Here is an 11,664-nt window from a genome sequence, read left to right as displayed (position 1 = left end):
AAGTGTCCATTCCCTTTGGCTCGGGAGAAGACAATGAGCTTCCCTTCCCTAGGGACACTTATTTATACTGAAACACTGCTCTAGATGAATTGGGGGGAGGGGCCAGTCTGGTGGGTTAAGTCCTATCAGCTAGCTAAGCTACCTCACCAGCCTCAGCATCACCACCTCTCCCCGACCCCCACCTCTGGCCTGGAGAAAAGCACGCCTGAGCACCCTCTTTTGTTAGAGGTTGATATTGGTGGGGGACATAAAAAGCAGTGACCTGACTTTAGGTACCTATTATGGACTGAATTGTGTTCCCCAAGTCATATGTTGAAGCCCTAACCCCCAATGAGACTATATTTGGAGGTAGGGCCTTTAAAAAGGTTATTAAGGTTAAATGAGGTCAGAAGGTGGGATGAATAGGACAGGTGTCCCTATGAGAAGAGAGTTACCAGGGAGGTGCACACACAGAGAACAGCCATGGGAGGACACAGGGAGAAGATGGCCGTCCGCAAGCCCAGGAGAGGGGCTGCAGAAGCCAAACCTGCAGGCATCTGCATTTTGGACTTTCCGGCCTCCAGAACTATGAGCAAATACGTTTCTGTTGCTGAAGCCACCCAGCCGGTGGTGTTTCGTTATGGCGGCAGACTAACACAGTGCGCTTGGGAAAGGGCAGTGCCAGGATCCTAACTAACCTTTCCCTGATGAGATGCACCCCAAGAATAGTGACTCTACCATCTGTCGGTGTTTTCTTGTGCATCCTACTCCCCCAACTGTACTTTAAAGTCTCTAAAATTAGTCTAGGATTCAAAACCCTTCATACCAGGTAAACTGTCCCCAACTTCCGTCTCGTTTTTCCTCCCAACTGGGTCAAGTCAATGCTAATCTATTTGCCACCCCTTGAACATAACAACACTCTTCTCTAAGCTCTACAAAACGTTCCCATTCTCTAAGGCCCCCGGAAATGCCACCTCTTTCAGAAAGCTTTCCCTGACTGCCTCAGCTAAATGCCTAAGGGAACAACGGCTTCCATCCCGGGAAGTTATCCACAGTGCCTACGCCAGTGCTCTGCAACATGGGCCAATGACTACTTACACTATAGCATAAGAGCAGAGAGAGGAAAAGACGGCTAAGGCATGTGGGGCTGCAAAACTGAACACAATTCTGATGCTAACTACCCAGAGTTAGCCCACTACCCAGAGTTAGCCCACGTCCGACAGGCTTAAGGGCAAAGTCCCAAATAAGACTCCCCTCATTTCAGATGCCAGCTTCAAGTTCGAGGGTCCCCAGGCCACCTATACTTCTGCCTATAAATTCAGGGGTTCCCATGACACCCTAAGGTTTAATAATTTGCTAGAATAACTCACAGAACTCAGTAAAGCACTTTACCTACAATTAGTTTATTATAAAGGATACCAATTACGACCAGCCAAATGAACAAACATATAAGACAAGATCTGGGATGATCCAAAAAACAGCTTCCGTGCCCTCCCCCCACAGAATCATGACACATCACCTTCCCAACATATCCATGTGCCCACCAGCCAGGAAGCTCACCAAAGCCTTGTGTCCAGAGTTTTTATTAGGGTTTCACTATGTAGCCATAACTTATTGAAATCATTGCCCTGGCCAGTTTTGCTCAGTGGATAGAGCCTCAGCCTGTGGACTGAAGGGTGCCAGGTTCAATTCCGGTCAAGGGTACATGCCGGGGTTGTGAACTCCATCCCCAGTGGGGGGGAAGAGGGGGCGTGCAGGAGGCAGCCAATCAATGATTCTCTCTCATCATTGATGTTTCTATCTCTCTCCCTCTCCCTTCCTCTCTGAAATCAATAAAAATATTTTAAAAATCATTTTGTGTTTATATTCTTTTATAAAAGCATTTTGGATACAGAAAAAAAAATCATTGGCCACATGGTTGAACTCAATCTCTAGCCCCCTCTCCTCCATGGAGGCTGATATCACCTGACTCAAAGCCCCAACCCGCTAATCACATGGTCGGTCTTTCTGGCATGGTCACCCTCATCCTGAGTCAAACTTCATCATAAACTCAGGTGTGGTCTGAGGGATCCACCATGAATAACAGAAGTTCCTATCACTTGGGAAAGTCCAAGGATTTAGAGGCTCCCTCTAAAGAACCAAGGACAAAGACCAGTAAAATTCTTTATTATACAATTGGGTTGTAGAGAACGGGGGAGACTCACTTATACTAAAAGCCTTAATTTTGAAAGCTGGAGGTGACTTGTCCCAGAAGAGCCCATGTGCTCCTCATTAAGGTGGTCTCAGGACCTTCTCTGCTCCCAGCTTGATTCACTTTCCCAACCCTTGCCAAATGGGCACACCAGCCAGCCATGCAACAGCCGTAAGAAATGAGTTAGCTGGAAACACCAGGCTCCCATCCACCCACCACCCGCTCCCCAGAGCGCCCAGAGCAGAAGACAAGCCACTGGACAGGCCCCTAGCAGAGACCTGCTGCTTTGGTAAGGCAACTGGAAATGTTTACATCACCCCCCAGCTGCCCTTTGCCAACAGTGAAGAGGTAGGAGGGAAAATATAAACTACCACTTTCCACCCCTGTCATGTTCCCAGGACAGGGAAAAAGCACCAACACAAAAAGATTTAGGAGCTTTTAATGCTTAGACTGAAAAATCACAGGCTGGGTTTTTCATAAAGTCATTGGTCCATCTCTGGCAGGGCAAGTCTGCCCTCACCCAGGCCACAGGTGGAGGCTGAGACTTCTCCCCACGGCCTTCAAGTGGAGGGGCTTCCCTTGTAGTGCAGTGACTCCCCAAGAAAAAAAAGAGGTGTAATGAGCATCTAGTGCCAGGTACCACACAAGGCACTTTAAGTGTTATCTCAGTCAATCCCCACACCAACCCCATGAGGTAGGGATCCCCACGCTACAGATGAGGACCCCAAGGCTTGAAGAGGTTAATCAACATGCCCAAAGTCAAGTTCACAAGTCTCAACAGGTCTTCGAGCCTTCCCCACGCTGCCACGCTGAATTCTTCCTCTCTCTGGTCCAGCCTCAGTCTTCCGTAAGTTCATTCTTAATACCCATGCCCCATGCTTTGTCCTGGTCCCTGTGAGGAGAGGGGTCAGCTGAAGGACACTCCTCCATGAGAATGGGTGCGCATCCTGGCAGGATCTTTTCTCTGAGATAGCAAATAAGACCTTGGAGGTCACTCAGCTGAACACAGGCTCTCAAAGAAACAGTGAAGTAAGCAGTTGGCAGGTGTTGCCTCTCTGTGGAGTTAGGTTCCAAAAAGGCAGTGCTCAAAGGAAGGGGAAGAAGGCAGGAATCAGGAGAGCCAGCCGGAAGAGTGTCAAAACTGCCGTGGCAGGTCCCAGCAACCAGACGGCCAAGGAGGATCTTCCTGCTCCGGTCCAGGAGGCGTGTAGTCATCTGCTGGCCCAAGAAGGACCTGGGGGCCTTGAATGTTTCCCTCTGCCAGGGGCGCTCATTTTGTTAGCAGCGGTAGTAGCCCCAGCTCATTCAGTCTCTCCTTGGCCAGTGGCTCCCAGCCCTTGTTAGCCTGTGGGCTCCGAGGAGAGGGGTGCAGGAGCCCCTCCACCTGGACCTCGGGCATCAGGCCAGCCAGAGCTCGCCGTGCCCGCTGCTCCGCCAGCCGCCCCACGCCCACTACCAGCCGCACCCCCAGCAGCTGCACCTGCCGGCTGAGGGCCGCGTCACAGAGCCCAAGAAGCTGTTCTCGCTGCTTGGCAGGCAAATCGGCGGGGGTGAGGTTGCGCCCACTGGGAGCCAGGAAGAGCAGAGGACACAGATTGTGGACAAAACAGTGGCGGAAGAAAACCTCGGGCTGTCCACAGAGGTTCCGGAAAAAGCCCCAGAACCGGGCACCACTCACCTCTGACTGTGGGCACTCCAGCCCCAGCACTGGTCGCTTAGGGTGTTCTTGAGGAGGGCTCAACACAGAGCCCCCAATTCCCAACCAGTCCCGGACTACACTCACTTCCCCAAAGGGTACCTGTGGAGGAGAGAGACATGATGGTTCCAACTGGAGTCCTGACACCTGTTCTCTGGACCAACTGACCCCTTTCCACGCTCCATGAGGATCTAGCCTGAACACCTCCACCCACTCACCCGAAGGCCGGAGACTAGGATTCCTGGTCCTATGGTTTGATCTTGTCCCTCTTTCTCAAATTTTTCATTGTGGACTGTGGTCCAGACCTATTTGTTTGCCTCTACCCCCTTGGGACCACGTACAGGGAGTTCACGGGGATACCGGGCCCTTCCTAAGGCCTGATGGGTAGTACTGAGAACAAATGGATGGTCTGAGACAGAAAGGCTGCCAGGGTTAGAGGAGGCACAAGGACAGGGCTGACCACTGCTCTCTGGGTGCCCTCTCAGCCCCAAGCCTCAGGCTGTCATTTCCATCGATCATCATTGACCACCTTTCATCCCCCAGTTGGGGTCAATAAAAGCGATTGAGCCTCCTGCCCTGAAGCCTCTTCCCCTCCCCCACCTGCCAAGCACCCCACCAAGGGTCAGTCACTCATCCCGGGGCCTGAGAGATACGCAGGCAGGCCCTGAAGCCTGCTCTGGTCTGAACCTCTCCTCAGCTAAGAAGCAGAGCCCGGGCTGCCTGAATACGCTGCATCGATTCCATACCGACCCGCCAACCAGTCTCTCCTGAGGGCCCAGTAGTCCTGGTCCCTCTCCTGATCCCAACCACATTCTAGGGAGAAGGGAGATCCGGTAAGCTAAGGATGGGGCTGGCGGAAGGAAGGGCTCTCAGAGGCAATTAGCGGACAGCTCACAGAGGAAACGGAACTACCATTAATGTCCTTGGTTAACGACGGGCAGTGAGGCCAGGAGGATGTCTGAGACCCACAGGAGCCAGTGTGTATTGGGAAGGGATGGGAGCCCCGTACATCCACACGGCCACAGCCGCACACATACTCCTCCTCCACAGCACATGCAGCCAAGCATCACCCTGGAGCTTCCCACTCCACCCACCAGGGACAGCCAAGCCCTTTACCCCAGTCTGGGCCATGCCAAAGGGCCCCGGGTTCATGCCCAGGAAGAGCACTTGCTTGGGGCCCTGGCAGTAGCGGGTCACGTAGCTGCGATGAGGCTCCCACGCATAGTCCACAGGATTGTAGACAATGCCCACAGGCTCAGAAAACTGCAGCTGGCTCAGCTCAGCATTGAGCCGAAGTTCCTCCTCCAGGAAGCCCTCAGCCAAGCTTCGAGGGCAGAGCTGGGGCTCCACCAGGGTACCTGCAGGCTCATGAAGGGGCCCCGGTGGGAAAGCCTGGGGCACAGCCATGTCACCGTCACCTGGAAAAGAGATGGACAGAGGCCCCTCAGCCCTAGAGTGGGAGGAATCCAGACCGGCCAGGGCTCCACTACCATTTCCTGGACTCGGAAGAGACTGTATCAGTCATCCCCCAACCTCCAGGCAGGACTAAGCTCATCTCAGTTCTTGGTAATGAAAGGACCTCTTCTCTTCCCCTTCACTCATCACCTGTTGTGAATAACCCATCCCCCACTCCAAGCCTCCTTTCCATCAGGCTAGGTTTTGAGTCTGTTCCTAGGCCAGTGATGGTGAACCTTTTGAGCTCGGCGTGTCAGCATTTTGAAAAACCCTAACTTAACTCTGGTGCCGTGTCACATATAGAAATTTTTTGATATTTGCAACCATAGTAAAACAAAGACTTATATTTTTGATATTTATTTTATATATTTAAATGCCATTTAACAAAGAAAAACCAACCAAAACAATGAGTTCGCGTGTCACCTCTGACACCCGTGTCATAGGTTCGCCATCTCTGTCCTAGACCATGGCAAGCTATGGTAAGTTTCCAATAAATGTCTACTGGTGGCAAAATTTCAGCATCTTCAATGTCCCCCTTAACAAAACAAGCCCAGCCAGGATGAGCCGTGTCCTGGGAACCAATATGCTGAAGAATGAGATGCAGGTGCAAAGCCATAGCTCAGAGACTAATTACTAAGGGCTAATTACAATAGCTTCCAGGTGGTAAGCAAGTGCTCGTGCCAGATACACCCCATGGATACTCATAACAACCCCAGGAGATGGGTATTATTGCTCCCATGTTACAGGTGAGAAGACTGAGGCTTAGCAAGATCAAGCAACTTGCCCAGGGTTATGCAGTTAGCAAGTTATGAACCTGGGATTTGAACCCAAACTATCTGACTCAAGACTGAGCCCTGAATCACCCAAACCATCTTGCCTTAGATCAGTGGTTCTCAACCTTGGCTGCACATTAGAATCACCTGGGAATCTTTTTAAAATCCTGATTTCCTGGCCTCATCCTCCGGAAATTCTGTTTCTTTGTTATAGGGTGGGGCCACTACACTAGTAACAAAGAAACAGAATTTCCGGAGGATGAGGCCCAGAAATCAGGATTTTAAAAAGATTCCCAGGTGATTCTAATGTGCAGCCAAGGTTGAGAACCACTGCCTTAGATGATTCACTCAGCCACCCCTGCTAATTCTACAACCTCCCCAGCCCAGTCCAGCTTCTTGCCCACATTCAAGAATCCTCAGTGGTAAGTGGGATGACTACCAGACTCTCTTACAAGCAATGTAACCAGAGCCAGTCTCTGGATTCCTCATCCAAATACTAAAAATAACAATATTCACTTAATAATGTTGATATAAGATTTCATTTATATGTGTGATCTAAAAGGCAAAATAAACGAACAAGAAGAACAGAAACAGACTCATAGACACAGAGAACATTTTGATGGTTGCCAGATGGGAGAAGTGTTGGAGGAATGGGTGAAAAAGATGAAGGGATTACATACAAATTGGTAGTCACGGTGATGTAGAGCACATCATAGGGAAAATAGTCAATAGTATTGTAATAACTGTATGGTGTCAGATGGGTACTAGATTTATCGGGACGATCACTTCATAAGCTGTATAAATGTCTAAACACTGGGGTGTACACCTGAAAATAATATAATATTGTATGTAAACTGTATTTGAAAAATTGTTATTTTAAAATAATATTAATATGCCCAGCTGGTGTGGCTCAGTGGTTGAATGTTGACCTACGAACCAGGAGGTCACAGTTCAATTCCTGGTCCAGGTTGCAGGCTCAACCTTCAGTGGGGGGCATGCAGAAGGGAGCTGATCAATGATTCTCTCTCATTTGTTTCTCTCTCACTCTCTCTGAAACCAATAAAAACATATTTTTTTTAAAAATCCTATATAATAAAAGCCTAATATGCTAAGTGTTCGACCCATCATTCGACCATTTGACCGGTCGCTATGACACGCACTGACCACCGCACTGACCACCGTGGGCAGACACTCCAACCGGTAGGCTAGCTTGCTGCTGGGGTCTTGCCTGGACTGGGCGAGATATGGGCTGGGAGAGACAGGCCGGACACGCCCTGAAGCCCTCCCACAGTCCCTCCCCAACCCGGACCGTGCACCAGTGGGGTCCCTTGGCCTGGCCTGCACCCTCTCGCAATTCAGGACCCCTCAGGGGATGTCAGAGAGCTGGTTTTGGTCTGATCCCTGCGGGCTAGGCCAAGGGACCCCACCGGTACACGAATCCATGCACCAGGCCTCTAGTATAATATAAAAGAATGAGATGTTACATGTAAAGGGGGAGGAAGGGAAAGGGGGAAGAGAAGAAGAAGAGAGGGAAGAAGAAGGGAGAAAGCAGAGGAAGTATTCAAGCAAGCTTTGTAATCTGGCACAAGGCCTGGGAATCTGTATTTTTGACAAGCTTCCCCAGGTGTTTCTGATGGTTGGTGAACGCTGAGAACCATTGTGTCACCATGGTTAGTAGTTTCTTCATAAATTCATATATGTCCCTCTTCAATGTACTTGAGATCAGAGGCCAGTCACTGGTCAGTTTCCCTCCATATCTGCAAGGTCTTAGCTCTTACTAAGTAGGCAAAGAATACCTGCTCAGCTCTGTCCATCCCTATTTAAACTGCCTCCTACCAAGGAGCCGTTCCTGATGGACTCGCTGAAGACTCAGCTGCCCACTTGTACTCTGCCCCTTCCCAGGGCTTGCCAGGCTCTGGGGGGTTTCCATCAGGTCTGGACCTCCCATAACGTAGACCATGGTTCTTTCTCCCTCTCAACCCCTTGCCCAGGTTAAGAGTAACCCAGATAGGAACTCAAGGTTGACACAACAGCTTGATCCATCAACCTGCTCTCTGACCCTAGCCTGGAGGAAGAGAGGGGAAAAAATCAGGGGCCAAACTTAGGAACTCCTTCCCCCATCTGATCTCAGAATTCTTTAACTGATCTATCCAGCTGGCTACCCAGGGCCAACTGGCCTCAGGCACATGCTGAGAAGGAAGCTGGGGAGGACTCCAATGCCTCAGAGGCTCTTGCTTTGTCTCTCCCCAGGTAGCACCAACATTAGTGGACTGGCTGCTCCAGATGCGGGATCTCTCTCGGCCGTAAGTGGGACCTACCTTTGATTTCAGAGACCTATGCTGGAGACAGCAAGGCTGGGGGTACACAAAGTGACAAGGGTTATTTCAGTGTTCCAGGGTTTCAAAGCCTGATCTGATAGCAAGAGCCACAGAATGGGTGTCATCTGCCTCAAGTTCTAGTCCAGGTTTCAACTCTAAGAAGGTTCTCTCTAGAGCAGTGGTTCTCAACCTTGGCTGCACATTAGAATCACCTGGGAATCTTTTTAAAACCCTGATGGCTGGGCCTCATCCTCCGGGAATTGTGTTTCTCTGTTACTAATGTTGTGGCCCCACCCCATAACAAAGAAACAGAATTTCCGGAGGATGGGGCCCAGGAATCAGGATTTTAAAAAGATTCCCAGGAGATTCTAAGGTGCAGCCAAGGTTGAGAACCACTGCTCTAGAGTCACTTAACTCTATGAAATGAAAATGAGAAATTCCACCTAACCTAGCACCAGTAGGTTTATTTTTTTCAATATGTATGAGTCTTTTACATGACAGGTACTGTAATAGTCTGTTTCTTGGTGGGGAAGAAATCCCAAATGAAAAAAACAACGTAGGCCAGGCTCATGAACCGCTGAGATGACAGATAAACAACTGCAATACACTGTGGTTGGCGCTTTAATGTCCCCAACAAAACACTGTAAGAGCCCAAAAGAGGAACTTGGAAGCACTATCTAAAGTCATCAAGGGCCAGAGACTTAAGGCACATACTAGTAGATACTTTATAAATCAGTGTCGTGTCACATTAAGTGCAGAGGAAGCGGAGGGTGACCCAGCGAGAAGTCTGGACACCTAGGCTTTCTGACACAGTGAAGAGGGAATCGAAGACACTATCCACGCCCCTGTCCCTATGGGCACCCCAGGAATCCACAGGAACAATCAGCAAATCCTTAAAACCAATAATTATAATAAAGATAACAGAGCACGCGCTCAAAAATACCACTTCATCCTTGCTCCTGGCTCCGAGGGGGGCAGACGACTAAGGCTCCCTAAGAAACCTCCGCGTGCGCCCGACAAGAAAGCCTCGGCCCGCAGGCCTCCAGGCTTCCAAGGGCTGCGCGCTCCCTGCGCCGGGACGAACCCCGAACAGCGCGAGGGGCCCCAAAACGCAGACATTCCGACTCCCCGCCTGCCGCCACCCCGAAGCCGCGTGAACCCCGACCCTGCCCCCGTAGCCCCTGGGTTCCAGCCTCCAACTTCCTCACCTGGCCCAGCTGCCCATCCGGTTTCCGAGTCCTTTTCCCCGCCCCCGGGCGCGGAGGACAGTGGGAATCGTAGTCCGCTCTGCTTAGGAAAGGAGATTGGCGTAGTCACGGCCACTTCCGCCGGAAATGCGCAAGTCCCCGGAAAGCGTGCTAAATTAGCGCTAAGCGATGCTGGGGGTTGTAGTTTATTCTTTACTTCAGGGCTGAATCAACAACATTTGAGAAGTGAGGGCCAGGCTTTTTAAGGACCTCAAAGATCCTGGGTTCTAGCCCTAAAGGCATCAACCTTCCATAGCTCATCCACAACACTTTCCCCAAAGGGGTTAAGAATCAAGGAGCTTCAACCATCCCCAACCTCCCAACCCACCTGAGAGTATTAACATGGTTAAAAACCAGTTCTAGCCCTCCGGTTGCCCCAGGTGTAAGAGACCTTTCCTTTGCAGCCCTCCTAGGACTGTATGTAGAACATCCACAGGGACACTTCTGTCATCTCCTAGTAACTCCTTTTTTAAAATATATATAATTGATTTCAGAGAGGGATGGAGAGGGAGACAGAGATATAAACATCAATGATGAGCCCTGGCCGGTTTGGCTCAATAGGTAGAGCGTCGGCCTGTGGACTGAAGGGTCCCAGGTTCGATTCTGGTCAAGGGCACGTGCCCGGATTGCGGGCTTGATCCCCAGTGGGGGGAGTGCAGGAGGCAACTGATCGATGATTCTCTCTCATCATTGATGTTTCTATCTCTCCCTCCCTCTCCCTTCCTCTCTGAAATCAATAAAAATATATTTTATTAAAAAAATCAATGATGAGAAAGAATCATTGATCGGTTGCCTCCTGCACGCCCCCTCCTGGGAATCAAGCCCACGACCTGGGCATGTGCCCTGCCTGGGAATCACACCGTGACCTCCTGGTTCAGACATAGGTGGATGTTCAACCGCTGAGTAACACCAGCCAGGCAGGGCAGCTAACAAGTCGTAATAATGGCTTTGAGTCTCCATGGCTTTACTATTTGACTTCTCTCTCCCCTCTGCACTACTATTTGCCCAGCCTTATAACCTCCCATCATTCCCAACCCTCCCCTTCAAATACTATGTCCAGGACACCACTCCTGACCCATCGCAATCCCATGGCTGCATTCCTAATAGTCCATTCCTTCCCACCTCCCCAACCCAATACCAGTGTGCAAAGCTGTCACACTCATAGTTTTGTTCTTGTCCTCTGTCTGGGTCTGTTTCTGTTTCATTAGACTGGAACCCCCTGAAATCAGTGATCTTCTAGATTCCTCCCACCTCCATCCCCTGCACACATCAGCACAGCCATGACCGAGATCAGGAAGAAGCCAGGTCTCCCTGCAGGTAGTAAGGAAGGAGACCAATAAACCCAGAACTGGAAGAAGTGAGAAAACAAGGATGCTACCCCCTTCCCAAGCCTCCCCTGCTCTCCTACTAACAGACAAAGAATGAATGGGTGCAGCAGGAGCTTCAGGGAACTATGAGCAGTGACACACTGACACCAAAGGTGAGAAACTACTCTCAACCTTGCAAGACTTTGGAAACTTAATTACTCATCCACCTGGCAAAGTCCATTACTTCCTGAGCTTTCATTTGTGTCAGAGTCTCTCCCTCTCTGTGTCTTGGCCTTTCTCTCCCCAAATAAATCTATCTCTATCTCTAGCCTCTTCTAATCTGTGTGTCTCTATCTCTCTCTGTGTACATCTATTTCCCTGTATCTGCTTCATTCCTTTTCTCTGGAATGACTGAAATAAGAGTACCCTGTGCTTCCAGAACTGGCACCTCCCGCAGGTGCCTCTATCTCTGTACATCTATGTACTTGTGTGTTTCTTAACAAAAAGTAGTATGAAATGGGGAACAGTGTTTAAGAATTCTAGGAGCTTCACCATCCCTTAGACAACCTTCCTGCCCACCCCACCCCTCTGCCACTTGCTTGCCAAGCACTTCCGGTTTTTCATCATGGAAGCCCCTGCACACTGCAAGTCAGACATTCCGACTTGAGTGAAGTGAGTGACAGACAAATGGAGATCCC

General features: G+C 50.1%; 1 protein-coding gene across 2 annotated transcripts; it reads right to left on the bottom strand.

Moving 5' to 3' along the window:
• Positions 1–2,593: 2,593 nt before the first annotated feature.
• Positions 2,594–9,704, bottom strand: SMUG1 (single-strand-selective monofunctional uracil-DNA glycosylase 1). 2 transcript variants are annotated; one of them, XM_036300072.1, is made up of 3 exons: positions 9,621–9,704; positions 4,983–5,284; positions 2,594–3,968 (listed from the first exon to the last, which is right to left on the bottom strand). In XM_036300072.1, exons 2-3 carry the CDS (start codon positions 5,271–5,273, stop codon positions 3,441–3,443), a joined length of 819 nt encoding a protein of 272 aa, XP_036155965.1. In that variant the 5' UTR covers positions 5,274–5,284; positions 9,621–9,704; the 3' UTR covers positions 2,594–3,440. The 2 variants fall into 2 exon arrangements, with proteins under 2 accessions (XP_036155965.1, XP_036155967.1); XM_036300074.1 differs by lacking the exon at positions 9,621–9,704 and adding an exon at positions 9,356–9,566.
• Between the last annotated feature and the right edge of the window lie 1,960 nt (positions 9,705–11,664).

The sequence above is a fragment of the Myotis myotis genome, unplaced genomic scaffold (assembly GCF_014108235.1).
Source record: "Myotis myotis isolate mMyoMyo1 unplaced genomic scaffold, mMyoMyo1.p scaffold_m19_p_3, whole genome shotgun sequence".
In the NCBI taxonomy this organism is placed as follows: domain Eukaryota; kingdom Metazoa; phylum Chordata; class Mammalia; order Chiroptera; family Vespertilionidae; genus Myotis; species Myotis myotis.
This window is presented reverse-complemented; position numbering and strand designations above follow the sequence as displayed.